We start from the raw sequence: 18,386 nt of genomic DNA, 5'->3' as shown, positions 1-18,386 counted from the left end.
ACACTTCCTGATTTCCGTCTCTCGCTCTCTTTCTCTCTTAAAGAGACAGAGGCAACTCGGTGCAGCCACCAGCTCAGCAAAGAGAAAGAGGATGCTCTGAGTTCCCAAGTGTAGGCGATAGGACCAGAGTCTGAGCCACAGAGAAGCCAGGAACTGGGGCCCTTCTGGTCATTGTGGTGGGCAGCTGGGTGCTGTTTTGGCATCTCGCACAATTCCCTGGAGCAGGGAAGTTCAGGACTCTGCCCGGAGTCAACAGAGCAGGTTGGGCAAGTTAACTAAGTGGAAAGCTGCCTGGGAAGTCCACGCTCCCGCACCCAGGAGCCCCAAGGAGATGTAGGAGCTATGCCGACCCAGTCCTAGAAGCTGGATCTGAGTCACCTTCCAAGGAGGCCTGCAGAGGTCTGAGCAAGTGCGAGGACCCAGCTGATGCCCTCCAGTGTGACCTGAGCACAGCATGCAGCCCCTCCCAGCCAGCTCACTCACCTGCAGCAGGAGGACAGTAACAGCTACTCCATGGGTTGATTGGATGACATGGATATATTTGGAATTGTTTGGAGCTTGGAAAGTGTTTTACAGAAAGCCTTGAAGGTATGGAGGCCCACACACTTCAGGAATTTACCCATTCTCTTCAGAGACTGCTGGGGCTGGAAGCCAGGTGCCAACTTCCCAGCCAGGACTCGATGCCCCGCATCAAATGTCCTAGGAGGCTGGAGGGGTCTGTGCTGCTCTGGTCAGTTCTGAGATGGCAGTTGGATGTGAAATGGTTAAAACCAGGAAATTCCATGTTTCTATAGAATGTTGGAGGGACTTTCCCATGGCCACACCTGGTGGTTTCCTCCGCCAGCGCCACCCCTCCCACAGTGACACTAGAACAGGAGCAGAGCTGAGAACTGCCTGGTGCTTTGTTAAAGAGACCTCCCCATAACACTGCCAGCTGGAGGAGCTGCTGCAGCTTCTCACGGCAGGACCTGGAGGAATGTGCCTGAGTGCCTGAGATCCTCATGTTCCACCCAGTCTTCCCAGCTTGCTTTTTTTTTTTTTTTTTTTAAGATGGAGTCTTGCTCTGTTACCCAGGCTGGAGTGCAGCAGCACAATCTCGATCTCGGCTCACTGCAACCTCTGCCTCAGCCTCCCGAGTAGCTGGGACTACGGGCACACACCACCACACCTGGCTAATTTCTTGTATTTTTAGAAGAGATGGGGTTTCACTGTGTGGTTGGTGAGGTGGATTGAGCAGGTTGGTCTCAATCTCCCAACCTCCTGATCCACCCGCCTCGGCCTCCCAAAGTGCTGGGATTACAGGCGTGAGCCACCGCGCCCAGCCTAGTCTTCCCAGGTTTCTGCCTGCCTGGCACATGGGAGAACTGCACATCCTAGTTACCTTGTGATGCGGGGAGCATGTGAGTTCCCCACCAAAGCATTTAATTCCTGATGCAAGACCCTCCCAGAGCTCTGCTTTCTGGCAGTGTGATTCTGTTAGTCTGGGTCCTTGAGTGACTGTCCTGAGCAGAGTTCCCCTGCTGGTTCACAAGGGACATTGGCTTTGGTGAGAAATCAGCCTTTGTTGCTTTAGGGCACCGAGGTTTGCTACATAACTTAGACGATCCATAATGTTTACCCACTTTTTACCCTGATGAACCTGCTGGGTCCTCAGCAGCACTCTTACTTTCCTCTCTCCATCAATCTCTTTCCCAGTGTATTTAGCACGTTGAAAGGCAACTACCATGTGTCTAGCACCTTCTATGAGGCAGGCACTGTGTGCTGAGGGCGTAAAGGCTGGGCATCCCACCAGGAGCCTGGAGGTCCAGGACGGCATGGCAGATGCTGAGTGGCAGGCAGGCAGCAGGGAGGAAGGTGATCAAGAAGGGCTTTCCAGAAGGGTTGCTCGGCCAGACTTTAGGAAGAGGGGAGTTAGGCAGAGGAGAGGGGGCTGGGGGAATGGAATTCCAGGCTGTGGGCACACATGCAGAGGTACAGAAGCATGAGAAGAGCTGGACTGAGGCTGAGAAAAGGGGGAGAGGTAGAGGTGGCCTGGAGCCATGTTTGCCGTGACAGATCAAGTTTCCTTGGGCATCCTCTGTGAGGTCACATCCTCTGTGTGGACACAGTGAAGCAATGTCTTGCCTGTGCCCCAGTCGGCAGCACAGCCAGTTGCATTCAGGAAGGTGCAGGGGGCTGGCGGGCTCCAGAAGGGAAGAGGAAGTCTGTAAGAGTCCCCGCCACATGTTCCCAAGTGGCTCTGAGGAGTCCTAGAAATAGAAGTGGCAATCCAAGGGTAGTGCAAGGACCAGAGGCGGAAGAGGACGGCCCTTGACAGCAGCTGTCAGAAAGAAAATCTCATGTGACTTCTACAAAGAGGCCAAAAGTATAGCGGGAAAGGCAGGGGCTAGCTCCATTGCCATGGAGGTTTGAGTTCAGATCTTACCACCTACTGTGGGTGAGCCTAGCACGTCACTCGACGTTCCTCATAGGGCCGGTTTGAAAGTAAAATGAGATGAAGCTCCTGGCACCTGGTCCACTCTGAAGAGATATTAATTTCGTTTTCCGCCCCTAAGGGGCCTGAGTCAGTTTCCCACAGCAGACTCACCTGCCCAGTGCCTTAAAGGGAAGCGGAAAGGGCTCGGGTACTGGTGGGGTGCATATGGAAGAGACTGGGGGGCATTGCCAGGCAGTGTGTATTTGCTATGCTCAGTCACAAAGGCGAAGGGCTGAGCGACGAGGTCTCGGAGCCCGGCTTCTTGTCACCTGCAGGGGTTAGCTCTGGCCAGGAGCTTTGGGTGTGGAAGGAGGGACAAACACTGCAGTCAGGCCTGCTGCTATGGCCCCAAGCAGTGGGACAAGCTGTGGGGCAGCATCCAGGCCACTGAAGGAAATCGGCGCCGGTGCCAGCGTCATCTCTCTTCGAGGAAAAGCAAGTGTTTCTCTCATTGTCTTCACTCTTCAAACCTCCTCCGCACCATTCCCTCCTACACTGTCAGCTAAGGACCTTGCCTTAAACTTCACTTAGATAAAAGAAGCAATCAGAAGGGAACTCCCTCATTTCCTCCCCCACATCCACTGCCTGCCCTGTCTGTACTCACCTGCCTTCCCTCCCACGCGACAGCAGGAAGTGCCTCTTCTTGAGCCTCTTCTAGTGGCCATGGCCAACCCTCCCGCTTGTGCCCTGCAGCTCACCCTCTCCTCTCCTGCACATTCATTCTTCCCGTTCTACTGCGTCCTGCCCACCCCGTCAAACAAATGCACCTCTGCACTGCCCATCTTATCCTTGTCTCCCGATGCTCCCCATTCAACGAGCCGTCAAGTTACTGCCTCTTCCCTTCCCATTTGCCACCTAACCCACTCCAGTTGGACTCATTCCCCCTCTGCTGAAAATGCTCTTGTCCAGGTCACCAATGATTCCCTTTCTACGCCAGCCTCACTTTACCCCATTGGCATTCAACAGCAGATTCCCCCTTTGCTGAAGCATTGTCCTCTCCTGCTGTCTGTGACCCTGTGCTCTCCCAGCCACCTACCTCACTGCCACTTGCTCATTCTGCCTTCTTTGCTGCCCCCCTTCCTCTGCTGCATTTCTTTTTTCTTTTTTTATTGAGATGGAGTTGCACTCTTGTTGCCCAGGCTGGAGTGCAATGGCGCAATCTCGGCTCACCACAACCTCCACCTCCCGGGTTCAAGCGATTCTCCTGCCTCAGACTCCCGAGTAGCTGGGATTACAGGCATGCGCCACCACACCAGGCTAATTTTTTTGTATTTTTAGTAGAGGCGGGGTTTCTCCATGTTGGTCAGGCTGGTCTCGAATTCTTGACCTCAGGTGCACCCGCCTAGGCCTCCCAAAGTGCTGGGATTACAGGTGTGAGCCACCGCACCCAGTCCCTCTGCTGCATTTCTAATGATCAGGACCTTCTCTTTTTTCCATCTCCACACTCTTCCTGGGAATCTCTGTTTGAATACATCTATAATGTAACAGTTCCTAATAGGTTTTCAGGTATTATCTACCCCCAAATCTCCAAATTCGTATATCCAAGGGTCTACCTGGTATTTCCACTTAGATGTCTACTAGTCATGTCAGCCTTGCCAGGTCAAGGAGAATCCTTCATTTCCTGAACAACTCCTATCTTATTACAGTTTCGTTTTCAGAGTAATACTCATTTTGCTTTTTCATCTGTCCTCCCTGACTAGAAAGCTCCATTACCTGTTTTTTTTTCTGTTCAGTACTATAGGACAGTGCTTGCAGAGAGAAGCTTAATGTTTGTTGACTGACTAAATGACTGTCTTTAGTATATGTAATATGCCAAGGTTGTTAACTCCTGAGTAAAAGGAAATGTCATATACCGATGAACATAAATCAGGAGTTTCCAATCTTTTGGTTTCTCTAGGCCACATTGGAAGAATTGTCTTGGGCCACACATAAAATACACGAACACTAATGATAGCTGATGAACTAAAAAAAAATTGCAAAAAAATCTCAAAATGTTTTAAGAAAGTTTACGAATTTGTGTTGGGCTGCATTCAAAGCCATCCTGAGCTGTGGGTTGGACAAGTTTGATATAAACATTTAGGTTAGTCTTAAAAGACTGTTTCCTAAGTTAACATACATCTGGTCTACATTTTTGGTTTCTATCTGGATGGAACGGGCTTGTGTTTTGACAGTGTTCATTGCCACTAGTTTCCATCCAGCCCCCATCAGGACATATGAAATAAAAAGAACCATATATGGATAAACAGGACCTAAAAAGCATAGCCTGCCTTTGCCTCGGGACCCTCTGAAAAGGGGCTCTTTTGTCCCCTGCTCACGGCCTACGAACTGGCTCCATGTCACAGCTATTATGGGGTGCTCCTGGCCATCCCCATTCTCCCTGCACTCAGGGAGAACTCATTCCTACCAGAATGGCACAGTAGCCTTGGCCTTGACTTACCCGAGGCCAAGGGCCCAGCAAGAGAAGCTCAAGATGTAGCTATTCCTTGAAAACAGGGGAAGGGAAGAGACAGTAGGCTGGAAGGGCATAGCAAAGCTGAATAAAAGACATATGAATAACGGAAAGGGATGATAAACCTAAGAAGGGGTTGTAAAGTGTCCTGTCTAGAGCTGAGGGTAGGATTCCTTGCATTACCACTGAACACAGGGTACCCACTTGGAGAGATGTGATCCATCCCCAGGGGCATCTGGTATTAGAACAAGCCTGTTAAAAGTAAGTGTTGGCCCTAGGAGCTCTAGGATTTGTTTCAAGTTGTTACCTTTGAATAACTTCACCCTTGAACTTAAGCTGTGCTAGACTCACAATCTGTCACCTGTATCCCCCACTCCCACCAACAGCACAAGCAAATTGGTCAGCTTTTCTCCCAGAGGCAGGGGGCTGTCAAGGGCAGAATGACTCAGGGCTTTGGTTGTGGAAGAAAGAGAACCTCTAGTCACCCTTGGTTGTAGCTTGCCAAGTTTCTAAGCAACTTCTTAGGCCCCACTCCCTGAAGTGGGGAAATCTGACTAGAGATAGAAAACAAGGAAGGTGGATTCTGTGAAGGCAATGGTTCTCATGGCAACAGGCGGTCCAATGGTGAGCTGGAAGACTCTCCACAAAACCTATGAGAATCCACACACAGGCTAAATGGAAATGCTGGGGAAAAAACCTCCCATTCTAAATGCAAGTGTGCTATGCCTTAGTGGGGAGGGAGAAGGTGGCTGGCTGTAAGGTCATCTCGTTGCTCTCTCTGTTGCCAGGCAGGGCTCTGTTAGCACAGACGAATCAAAATCCCTCCTGGGCAGCTGGAGTCCTGAATCAGAGATTTCAAAGAGGAGAGAAGGAATATGAACTGCAGCATCGAAACCTAAAAATGTATTTTATTTTGAAGTTGTGCTTTGGATTTTCCCCAATCCAACATCTGTTGAGTGACAGTCTTAGGTTCACACAAAGCATCTCCAAGCATACATACAATATTCCAGTTATCAACACTATTTTAAAGAATATACCATTTTACACAAATGTGACATACAAGTCAGACGCCACCACATTGCGATTCCCTGGAAGATCTGACTTCTCTTCCGCACGGGAAGTAGATCTGCACCAGCCCTTCCAGTGCTCTGCGCATACTGGTGCTGGCATCACTGCTCCTCATCTCCTTGGGGAGAAGCCAGGGCGCCCTGAGGAGGTTGGTTGAGACCAGTGTTTCCAGTTTACAGGCTTCTGGCTCCTCTATTTTCTAAATTGGGATGCTAGTAGCCCCACCCCACCTCTCTTCCCCAAAGACTGACCCTTCAGAGTCCACACCAGGAAAAGGATCCATGCCATGAGGGGCAGAGCAGGGCTCTTTGAAGCATCATGCTGGTTTCGGCAAGCATAGCTGAGGAAGGCTGGTCTCCCTAGGCCCTGGATGGCCAGCTCCTTTTGGCTTTTCGGTGTAAAAATCACAGTGTGCAACCTCAATTCCAGTTGTTTGCAGTGAGCTCTGCCGAGAAGGACTCTCCTCCTATCGGTTCCTAGTCCTCTCGACAGGACCATCTCACAGGTGTCAGGAGCACCAGAGATGGGGAAGACAGCTCTGCCCCCAGAGTTGGGTTTAGTAGGGGACCACTCACACACTGTTCAGTTCATGATGCAAATTAGCGCGGATGGACACTGATCAAGGGGATGGTGAACACGAGTTACATACAGGGTTGAAAGAGAAATAAGGCAGGAGCAACAGAACAGGCCCAAAGCGTTGCCATTAAGAAAGCTTTGCTTTTACTTTCTTAGAGGGGAGTGTGCTGGAGAGAGGGAGAAACGGCAAGTGTGGGTACTAGTTTTGATCAGTTGGACTGAAAGGAATGTAAAGTGAAAGATGGGGTTTCATTTTCAGCAAGGAAACAGATCCTTGGGTATGAAAGCCCCCTGTTGGCTCAGGACCTGTATAGGCCCAGGTGACAGGCAAGAACAGGTCAGGAAACAGCAACACACACCAAGACTGTGGGTTGCCTCTTCCAGGCTGACTCACTTCACTGCAGTTCTTTAGTTCTCCCTTCTAGCACTTGGAAAGGTTTCTCTGGTGCTGCAGGTTAGCCTTCTCATTAGTGATTTCCCATAAAGCACCTCTTTTCCTTTGCACAGGATTAAAAAAAAAAAAATCCTACCACTTTCCATAGATGTAACCACCAATTTCACATGTTTGTCCAAAAATAATCTCTTCTAGGTCAAAGATAAGAAAACTCAGATTTTCCTACCTGAATGGCAACCCACCATCTCTCCTGAACTACAGAAAATAAGGCCAAAATGTAAGTGCAGCTTTTAAACCAGAAAACACAGAGAAGAAGGATGAGTTTCAGCTTTAACTCAAGTTGCTGTCTGAGAACCATGAGCCTGGCTGTGGATGTCTCCGGTCCTGGTACTCCTGGGATAGCATGATGCTAGGGGGGCCAGGACCACGGACACCAGGTTTGGAGACTGGATTGGAGCAGACAAGGGTATATTTGTGCATTTTGGAAGGGAACCAGAAAAAAGGCCAGAGTAGAGCCAAAATATTCAGCATTCAAATTTTAACTTTCTTTAGATTCCGGCCTTGGGAAGACTTGAGAACCCGTGGGGTCAGAATTCCCTTAATTGTCCTTGTTTGGATCAATGAAAACTGGTTTTAGGAGGCAGGGTCTCCCTTTAATCTAACTAAGGCTCTCTAAGCCCCTGTTGGTCCCTGAAGAGAGACCTTGTAAAATAACCAAACTAAGGGGTGGACTTAAAACAAGTTTTCATTTGGGAACAATTTCTGGATTAGCAAAGCTGAATTTAATTTTTTAATAGGATAATGAATTTTATGTTTTAAGTGCCAAAAACATTAGGCGGAAAAAGGACCCATTTCTTACCTTTTCCAAACCTGCCACAGACACAATAAAACTCTCTTAAGACTCTTTACCCTAAAACGAACCAGCTATAAAACTGTCTTATATAGGAAAATGTCTTAAATGGAAAATGGTCCATCAGAGACAAAGGTAAGAACCCGAGAAATGTCTATACATTCAGAAAAACTTTAAAAGCTCCTTAATAAGACTGGGGTGTACTTCTAGGGGATGGAGGAGAGCAAGAGCAAACACCAATGACCAATTCACATCAATGGAAAGAACAAAGAGAGAAAGCCCCCAACCCGAAACAGGTTACGGGATTGTCCCATCCCGTGATATTTCATATGATGGAGAAATTTCAAAGGCTAGGTTCTCTGGCCCAGACAGAACGAAGTTTGTAACGGAAACAGAGACCCCTGGTGGCTACTGTGTGAACTGCCACAATAACTTACAAAGAGACTGGTCTATGACCAGGAGAGGCTACACATGCCAGAGACTAGAAAAACGTGTGTGTGTGTGTATGTAAAATGTGTGTGTGTGTAAAATATGTGTGTGTGTGTAAAATGAAGACTAGACTACATATGATTCTCTATAATCAGTTCCCAAAACAAGATGCCACTGAAAGCTGGATGGCTGTAGCCAACCAACTGGTCAAGGCATCCCTGTGGTCTGAGGGGACTGAGACTTGAGCCCATGTCCTCGGGACTGCCTTACCAGATTTCACAGTGACCTGATAATGAAAACCTGTCTCTGGCTAATCTAAGAACGGTACAGACTGCAGCTGGCTGAATTACGACAACTGGGGGAAGCAGAGGGCAGTGGGAAGGGAGAGGCGATGCCAAGGGTTTCATTCTCAAGGTTTTGGGAGACAGGGAGGCTAATTCCTGCAAGAACAACTTAGAACCTAATTTTCAACTGAAGTCCCCAAGCTAGTTAAATAGGAAGATTTTAATAACAGTCAGTCCCTATAATCCCTTTGTCTAGAACAATTAAATTATATCCCTCAGACAGTACAAGACTTGTCAGTGGACTGTGGAGAAGTTGATGAGTTGACACCAGGGCTAGTGGCATTTGTTTTGGGGAAGACAGTGGGCTTGGGCCGTGTGGCTGGTGGTTTAACAGGGGCAGCCATCTTGACAGACTTGACAGGCCGGAAGGCGCAGGCGATGTCCCCAGCAGTACTGGCGCTGCGCTGGAAGGCGGGCTCGGGGTCCTTGAGGAGCTGGGTGTGCATGGGGCTGGAAGGTTCCGACGTGGGGGCCACCACTGGGGAGGTTTTGAGGGGCTCCAAGGTGTCCAGAACCACGTCGGGGGTGTGCTTGACGCTGCTCTGCCGTTCTAGCTCCCGTAGCTCATTCAGGGCTGAGTTCATTGTTGCCTCAATATCCTGCAAAACAGGAAAAAGGAGGAGGTGAGGCAAATAAGGGGAGAATTCCCCAAGGAGCCGGTTTCAACAACACAGGCCAAGGCATGAAGAAACTGACCGTAAGATGTCCAGATTATTGTACTTGGCCCAAATCCTCCAACATATGAATGCTCAGAAAGTGGGGAAAGGGGGACAGAGGGATTTTTACTGTCATGAGATTGTTTTTTTTTTTTTCCTTTAGAAAAAGTAGTTGATTGTTTTTTTAGAGACCCTGGATTTTAGAGACAGATATTGAAATACTTATTGATGAAGTGACATATAATCTAGCGGGGAGGAGAAACATGGACAAAGTAAGAAGGGCCAGGATTTTGGTGATGAGTACATGGGGATTTGTTATCCAGTTCTCTCTGCTTTTGGGTAGGTTTGAAATTGTACATAATAAACACTTTTTAAAAAGTGGTAGAGATGATGTATGATCTTTATTCTCTTGGACTTCAAGGCCAAAGGTGAAAAGGGTTAGTCCTTCCTCCTCAGGGGCTGAGGAAAATTTCAGGAGCCCAAGACACCTCCCCCGCCCCTCCTCTCCAGCTCAGGGCAGCATCCAATTTGAAACCATTTCCTTCCAGCCATCACCACAGGGGGGACCAAAGAGTGACCAGGAGGGGGAGCCAAAGCCCACGTAGGTGAATCAATTGCCTGCAAATCAATGGAACACTCTAGATCTTAGCCAACAGCAGTCCTAGCCCAGGGTCTCAAGGCAGAACCAAAGAACCTTTGTATGCAAGCCAGCTGCCTCCCAGCGAGACTTCCCAGCTCCCCGCTCCCTTCCCATAAACCTGTGTCTGGCACCCCCAAACTACCACAGGATTTCTTCCTGGGATTAGGTTCACATGGAAAGATTTCACACATTCCAAGTGAAGGCCTCTAGTTAAGGTTTCTTTGTCCTACAGAGCGATGCATGCTTTGTGTTCACAGTGATTCAGTTTCACTCATCCCTGTGACATTCTCAAACCTTTAAAATGCTCAGGAAGAACTCCATCTCCCTCCTCAGTCGCACTCTACAGCTAGTCTGTCCCAGCTGTCTACCTTTCCTGACATTCCTATTAACACCTGGCCAAGGAGGGAGCTGGGAGGATACCCGTAGTGCAAGGCAGATTGCAGCCAAGAGCTTAAATAGAGGCACAGAATAGAAGGCTAGCAAAGCAAGACATCTCAGGCCCGTAGCTCAATACTGGGCTTGCCAGGTACATCTCTGTAAGCAGAGAACCACAATTAAGCCAAGAGAGACCATGCCCAGCCTCTATCACCCCCTGGAAGATGGGGTAAGGAGAATCTCAACTCAGGTGAGATAAGAAGGCAACAATGAGCCCTTAGTTCCTACCTGGTCTAATGAAAATTATATAGTTGGGAGAGACGTCTGAGTGAACTGCTTGGAGTGGCCCCGGTAGTCGGATTTTTAGAAGTGGGGTTGGATCTCTAATATTTCATGGAAAACAGAGAGTCATCAGTGTGGTGCTTACACAGAAGGAAGACCCTGCAACCAGGGAGCTCATCTCCACAGCCTCTGGAGGCTTGGGCTGCTGCAAATCCTTTTGGTTACCAGAGCTCTCTGCAGCCAGAGTATTTTTTAGGTCTTTAAGACCAGGTGCAGGTTAATTGATCATACCCACTCGGTACCAGAGACTAGCCTTAGGAATCGTGATGATGGTGATGGGCACAGCAATATAAAAATGTGGCCAGGATTACACCTGAGCCTCAGGATTACACCTGAGCCTCAATAGTTGGGCAGTTTCACTAAAGTCTACCAAGGTCTTTAGACCCAAAACTTGGGCTATCAAAATACTCTTAATACTGGCTTTAAAAATTACGACAGCCTTCCTAATAGTCAGTGTATGAGCAAGAAGCTAGGCTTATTTATTCTGTCTTTAGGTTCTTCCTGGGGAGAGAGGGACAGGCAGACTGCTTATTAAGCTGTCTTATCGGGTCCACAGGTCCAGAGTGGATATATACTCAGTATATGACATACAAAATAATCGTTCTGTTTCAAGTTCTGTCATAATTAGGCGAGTGGCACTAAGTGGTAGTGATGAATGTAGACTCATGCTGTCTGTCCAGGAGCCCACAGTTACCTGAGCAATGACCTCAGGGTCCATGGGCCGATGGTTATTGAAGCTTTTTGACCTTCCTGCTGTGGCAGTCTTCCGGATCTGTGGACTGTCCAGCCGATTCTTCAGGGATGAGTGGCGGCTGATGGAGTTGAGGCTCCCGTGCCCACTGATGGAACACTTATCTGGCCCTTCCTTGGGGAGACTCTGGCTCATGATGGGCTGGGAGGATGGGCGGCAGCTAGCCCCCACCCCTGGGGAGGAGGAGTCAGTCAGGGAACTGCTCAGCCCATGGCTGTCACTCCGAAAAGTTTTCCGGATGCTCCCAGATTCTGGACGCTTCCTTTGCCTTCAATCACAAACAGAAAGGGCAGTGTGATCAGGGAGCCCTGGCTCCAAGGAAGCTAGGACAAGTGGGAGGGGGCAGATGTTGGCCCCCAGGGACTTCGGAAGGAGAGGGACACGAACACATTCTGTCCTCAGCTTCGTCTTCTCTTGCATTCTCCATGTCTTCATTCCCTTGCCACCCCCAAGCTGGGCAAAGGAGAAATGGATACTTACTTGGTGGTCACGGGCTTTGTGTTGTCAAGATGTAAGTTGCTGTCAGAAAAAAGTCTGATTAAGCGAAAGTTTCTAATGGAAAAGAGATTCATGGAAAGGCCCCTTCTGTGACCTGCCATGAACAGAAACCTGAGGCCCCAGGTAGGAGAAGAAGTCTCACCATCACCAAAGAGGTCGGGAATTGTTGGTAAGAGGATAGTTAACTTTTCTAAATTTTAGCATGTCTCTTTTTCCAAAAAGTCTGTAACTGTTTTGGGCTCTGGCCAGAGGCTGTTGTTGCTTATTCTGTAGGCATGGAACAGAATAGTTTTCAAGAGGCAGCAATACTGCAGAGTTAGGGCCCAGTTTGTGCATTTTCTTAGTGTGGAAATACATGACTCTCAAGTCACCGAGCACTGGGCTGAACCCTGGATCTGGGCGAATTTGTTTCAGACCACTTAGGGCTCTCAAACAAAATGGCTTGGCAGAATCCTAGTGTTGCCTGCGGCTGGATAATTTCATTTTGTCTTGGAATCAGATCTGAAAAGGTCTAATCTAAGAGGCAATGAAACTTCTGATTTGGATGGCCGCTGAACAGCTCTGATCTTGAATCTAAGAGAGATGGGGGCCTAGGCAGGAGTTGAGGTGAAAGGAGGGAAGGGGTCATACTCTGAAGATAAGGAGCTGGTCTGTGAGGTAGGGACAGTGCTCTAAGTCAGTCCTAGTCCTGTTCACTGCTGAGGTCTTCCTCATCTTTCCGCCTGCAGCACCTGGCCCAGGACCTGGCATGTATCAGCCACTCCGTGAATCTGTCCACTTGGCAGTTTTAGGCTTGTGAGTCAGCCGTTCTCGAGTGGAAAAAGGATGTTCTCCGAGTCTTCTAAAGCCCTGCTGAAATGACCCCCCTCTCTGCAAGGATTTCCCTGGCACCACTAACTCCAGCTGCACTGGCACCACTGCAGCACTAACTCCAGTTGCAGGAAGAATGGACCCCTCCCTCCTCTGTACCTTCAGAGCACCTGATGCTACCTTTCAGTTACCTGTCCATAGGGTCTTTACCTTGCCAGACTGTGAGCTCTGAGATCAGGGACCTTGTCTTTTTTATCTCTGAATAACCACCAGCAGTGCTTGGCACAACAGTAGCTACTTAATAAATGTGTAGAATTAAATGGAAGTGCCACACCCTAATAGCTCTTTGCTGTTTTCCTTTTTCCGCTTGAAGATGGCTGACTCACAGGCTAAAACTGCTGAGAAGGCAGATTTATGGGGTGGCTGTGGTGTGCCATGTCCCGGGCCAGGCCCTGGGGATGTAAAGAAAAGGAAGATACAGTTCCTGGGTTCAAGGAGCTCAATCTGTTGGGGGATCTGAGTGCAGCGTGAGTACCAAAAGGTACTCAAAGTGCCTTTGGAATACAGCATAAGGGCACCTCACTCAGCCTGGGGAACTCAGGGATGTCAAAAGGGCTTTCCCAAAGAGCTAAGTCTTTGGGCTGAGTCTTGAAGGGAGAGGAGGAGGTGACCAGGTGAGGAGACATCAGGTGTGAGGGCCCAGGGGTGAGAGAGAACCTGAGCACTCAGGAAACTGAAGGAACTTCGGAGGAGGAGTGGTGTGGGGGACAGGAGGTAAGACTGAAAGGCCAACTCACTTCTAAGGGCCAGACATGCCCGGGGGCCGCCGCTCACCCACCCACCAGGTGATGAGGCTTGTCCTCCAAGAACCCCATCCCAAGACTCCTGACGCCAGCAAGCAAGGAGATCAAGGGAACCACCTTAACTTTCTACCAGATACTCTTTTTTTTTTCTTTTTTTGTTTACCATTTCAGTTATTACTCTCTACAATTTCTATGCACAAATGGTATCAAATATATGATGGCTTAAAAATATGTACTTAACTAATTATCTAACTCTTCCTCCACCCACCCTGCCTTGGTTTCTGGGTTAAGTATAGGATTATGGCCTTTTGATTGTAGGGTTATAATTAACATAGAATTGTAAATAAGAAAAAAAATGTGATTAGCCCACAGTTCCTTGATATTGGCTTGCTCTCCCAGCAGGGCAGTGTGCTGAAGGGAAACAGAAACTCCTCAATTTTTTTTTAACTGGTCTGAATTAAATTATAACTACACTCAGTAAGTGATCTGAATAAATGACTTTACTAACTTGAGGGTGAAAGAGATGGAAAAGAGCCACGTGCCCCAACCACTCCCCCTGCTACCGTCTGGGTGGAAAAAAGCCAAGAGATCTGGGAAACCTGGTATAGTTTAAAAACAACAAGCATCCTTTATTCTCCTTCCAGTCTCAGTGTCCAGAGGCTATGGTTAACAGGTTTTCAAAGTGCAAATCATTTCATTCCTCAAAAGCCAGAGGGGAATAAAAACTGTACATCATCTCCAATCCATATTCATCAGGAGCGCCCTGGGGCTTGTCATCCTGCTGGCACGGGGCCAGGTTTCAGGGTCTGGCGGAAAGAGGTCTGTAGGCTTTGGGACTTGGTGTCTGGCCCCTTGAGATGAGATTAGTTCTCCAATAACCCGAATGCCTCTTGGGGAGGCGGCAGCACGCAGGCGTAGAATCCCTCTAGACAGCCAGATCGGGCGTGGGTGGAGTTAAAACCCCAGGATGTTGCTAACAGCCACAATGAAAGCTGGGGGTCAGAGGTAAGAGCCTGCTGAGCAGGAGTGGGGATCTGCAAAGGGACTAAGGGGGTAGAATAGTACACAGGGCCAAAGCAATAGGAACAAAATGGAAAATTATTTCTCCCGGTGTGAAAGGGCAGAAGAAAAGGGAGCTAGGTAGGGGTTAGCCAATGAATGAAGAGCTCAGGACAAAGCTTTCTTTAGGGACATTGTGGCCTCCTTTCCTCCACAGGAGTGAATGCAGGACAGGGGGAGGAACAGACACATGATATCTCAATAAACCCACCTGGTGTAACATCAGCCTAGTAGAAGCCACACACAGACTTTGAATCTTTGCACGAACACGGGTCAAGGAAGACAGACATCAAAGACTATTATTTGAGTATGGATTGGAAAAAAGAAGGCACCTCTGAGAAACAGTACAAAACCAGGTTGCATAAAGTGACCAAAGCTTTGGTCAAAGTTTTAGCTGTAAGACTGCCACAAAGGTCTGGGTGGACAGACACTGCGGGAACACATAGTAAAGCACCCTTCCACAGCACGAGGGCAGCTAGCTGGAGATGTGGGCCTGCCCCGAGGCTTGTAGCAGCATCCTCAGCCCTGTCCGCCTTGCAGCAGCAGTGACCACATGCAAACTGTTAGGCTGGGGGAGCTGGGAGCCCTACGTGCAGCACAGGAATGGAGATGGGGGGTTAGGCCAGAGGGTGAGGCTGGGTGTTGCAAGTCATTCAGGGGAGCAGAAAATGAAAAGCAGAGCTTACTTGTTGATGTTTGCAAGATAAATATCGGCTACATGACCCCCACTGGGACAGCTGGCCCCCGCTCTGGCTGTCACCTTTTCTTCAGGTGGCTCAGAAATGACCTCAATCTCAGACTTGGGGCTGGACCTCTCCACGACACCGTCCTCGCTGGGGGAGAAGGGGCAGGCAGGCAGGGAGGAGGGAAAACAACAACAACACAAAAAGCAGTGTTAAATCGGCAAGATGGCCCCCCGACACACACGCGACCCCACACAGCTCTGAGGCAGCAGCGACACCTGGCTGGGCTAGTTCTGTGAGCAGAGGCAAGGAAACCTAAGGGCCTTTGAAGGGTCGTTTAAATAAAAATAAATAATCCACTGAGTTCTGCGGGCTCCTCAGCTCCTCAGGAAAGCGTGGCTAGGGGACACCTGGATTCGAGGCATCTGCCTTCTACCCCATGCTGCTTCCTGGGGAGGCCGTGCTGGGGCGGCCTCCTGGAGAAGGAGGCGGCAAGTCCAGGTTGTGGTTTATCGGCTGAGGTCCTGAGCACTGCCGGGTAAGGACAGTCAACTGTGTGGTGGCTCTGGAGATGGCGGCGTCGTGGCAGGACACCGCCACACACTGTCGTAGCGCCTCTAGGCCCGCTCAGAGCATCCAAGCTGGTCCCAGGTCTCTCCACTGCTCTCCTGGCCCCTCTGGCTACTGATGACAAAGAAAGCCCCTTCTCCCCCACAATTCATCTTCTCTTGATCCTGTAGTGAAGTCATAATGCTAAATTTGGGAGGGTCCTGTCCACGCACAGATTGCCACCAGGTTTGCGATGCTATCAACAGAGGGAGGATTTCCCTGCAGAACGAGCCGGGAAGAGGCTGGGAGGGTGCAGACTCACTCAGGATATCAACCTTTAAAAAATAATATTAAGGGAAGGACTAAAAACACTGACAGCATCGTATCCAAGGGAGGGGAGCTGGGGACAGAGGCAGGGCAAAGGGACAGGGGGCAGGCTTGGGTGGGCCCACGGGACAACTGCTTCAAAGTGTGAGAATCAACCAACAGCCTATCAGATGAGATCTCTCTGGGACCAGTTCAGGTTTCCTTTGTTCCTTGACATCCTTTTCCCTCCTTCCCCCATCTTACCCCAAATCAACCTCATCTTGATTAAATGAACTAGGTCACTTCCATAAGACTGCTTAAGCCAGATTTCTCCTAGAAAACTAGTCATTTTAGTTTGCAAGTGGAAGAGTGGCTCAACAGGTTGGGGTGAGCATAGTTGTCAAAAAAAAAAAAAAAGGGGGAGGCAAAAATGTTTTCCCAGCCTGATCTTTCGAGAAAAGAAATATAGGTGGTCAAATAAAAACCCCTTGTTATCACTCATCAGGTATAAATATGGATGAGTGCTGGCTGGCTGGCAGGTTTCTAAAATGACTGGATTAGGGGGTGATTTGCAGGGGGCACAGATAGTGGAGAGATTTTAAAAAATTCTCCACTGAGTGCAGGGAGTGGGGTGGGGGGGCTCTTCAAGGAACTGTGTGAGCCTCAGGACTGCACCGGACCCCCCAGGGGTTGGCCTCCCTCATAGTCCTATGGCTCCAGAAATGAAGTCTCACTCTCATAGAGCAGCTGGGGACCACCCGCAAAGATGCCATGGGCCCAACGTACGTGTCTTGGACCACGATGTACTGATGGGGGATGAGTCCGTCGATGCCATTGTGCCGGCCTTCCCACCAGTCGTCGGAAGCCCGCTGGTAAAGCAGCAGGGATGCTCCCTTCTTAAAGGACAGCTCTCGGGCTGTCCGGCCCACGTAGTCAAACTTGGCAATGGCCTCGATGGGCTCACATTCTGAGAAGGGTGGAAAAGAAGTAAACACACGTTCTTGGGACCTGCAGACTCAGGAAACTGGGTGGAAAAGCTGAATTAGCTGAACTTAACAGTGGTGGGAAGATAACTTAGAAAACGAAGCCATGGATGATCTATAAAGCAAGAAATTCCCATGCAGACTGTACCATTATCCTGAAAGCACTGGTATCATCTTTTACCTGCCTTTGCTCACACTGTTCCCTCTACCAGGAATCTTCTTCTCTCTTACCTGCCTGATGAAACACATCAAAACACAACTCAACATCCCCTGCTTTTTCTTTTTTTTTGAGACACAGTCTTACTCTGTCACTCAGGCTGGAGTGCAGTGGCTCGATCTTGGCTCACCGCAACCTCTGCCTCCCGAGTTTAAGTGATTCTCCTGCCTCAGCCTCCCGAGTAGCTGGGACTACAGACGTGTGCCACCACGCCCAGCTAATTTTTTGTATTATTAATAGAGATGGGTTTCACCATGTTAGCCAGGATGGCCTCGATCTCCTGACCTCGTGATCTGCCCGCCTCGGCCTCCCAAAGTGCTGGGATTACAGGCGTGAGCCACCGTGCCCGGCCGCATCCCCTGCTTTCCACAGTAACTTCTTTTAAAGCTCTTTATGCTTTTGACGTCTATCATCAAACTTGCCATACTATATTTTTAAGCATTATTTCTTTTCTGATTATATAATAATTCCAATAATTGTAGAAAATGTATCATACTGTATTCTAAATATTTTATGTTATCCATTCCCCATAGTAAGTAGAATGTGAACTTTTTGTCACTATAAAGAGAAAATAACTTGCTCAATCAACTTTCCAAGGAGCAAAATATATGGAAATATATTTTGTGACCAATCTATGAAAAAAATGCACATGAAAGTAACCTGAAAAAGTAAAAGGGGTTTACAAATGCAATGTATCTTCATTTTTGTATGGGCTTCTGTCTCCTCATCTGTAACATGGAGATAATGATAGTGTCTTTTTCATGAAGTTGTTATGAAGGTCAATGAATTACAATTTGTAAAAGTGCTTAGAACAGTGTCCGGCCCACAGTAAGTGGTATGTGTGCATGACTTATTGTTATCATTATCTTCATCTGTGCTAGGCTGCGGTAGAGATCAAAGAGCAAAGAGAAGGCTCCCAGAAAGCTGGAACCTGAGATGAAAGTCAGCTATTCTGGGAAGTAGAGAGAAAGGCTGCTTAAAAATAAGACCATGCCTAGATGGCCCTAGCTGGTGGGTCTGCTCCTGAACAGGAGGGGTTGGAGATTTCACTATAGGAGGCTGGTCAGAGAAGGCCTGTCTAAATATACCCATCTCAGTTCTCTATAGCCTCGGGAACGTTACTCGACC

At 48.7% G+C, this 18,386-nt stretch overlaps 1 protein-coding gene across 14 annotated transcripts in view; it reads right to left on the bottom strand.

Annotated features, from left to right (window-relative positions):
- Positions 1 to 5,815: 5,815 nt before the first annotated feature.
- Positions 5,816 to 18,386, bottom strand: part of SRGAP2 (SLIT-ROBO Rho GTPase activating protein 2) — a 249,014-nt gene continuing 236,443 nt past the window's right edge. For 3 of the 14 annotated variants that reach the window (XM_065540897.2, XM_045395976.3, XM_045395981.3), the window contains 5 exons: positions 16,845 to 17,025; positions 15,207 to 15,353; positions 11,831 to 11,869; positions 11,294 to 11,618; positions 5,816 to 9,185 (listed from right to left, as the gene is read on the bottom strand). In XM_065540897.2, the coding sequence (XP_065396969.1) occupies positions 8,802 to 9,185; positions 11,294 to 11,618; positions 11,831 to 11,869; positions 15,207 to 15,353; positions 16,845 to 17,025 (1,076 nt within the window). In that variant the 3' untranslated portion in view covers positions 5,816 to 8,801. Of the gene's footprint in view, positions 9,186 to 10,545; positions 10,641 to 11,293; positions 11,619 to 11,830; positions 11,870 to 14,066; positions 14,454 to 15,206; positions 16,088 to 16,844; positions 17,026 to 18,386 lie in introns of those variants that run through there. The other 11 variants (XR_012432328.1, XR_012432330.1, XM_005540630.4 and 8 more) reach the window with 7 other exon arrangements.

Source organism: Macaca fascicularis, chromosome 1 (assembly GCF_037993035.2).
Source record: "Macaca fascicularis isolate 582-1 chromosome 1, T2T-MFA8v1.1".
NCBI classification, from domain to species: Eukaryota; Metazoa; Chordata; class Mammalia; order Primates; family Cercopithecidae; genus Macaca; species Macaca fascicularis.
Note: the sequence above shows the minus strand (reverse complement) of the source record. Positions and strands in the feature narration are given on the sequence as shown.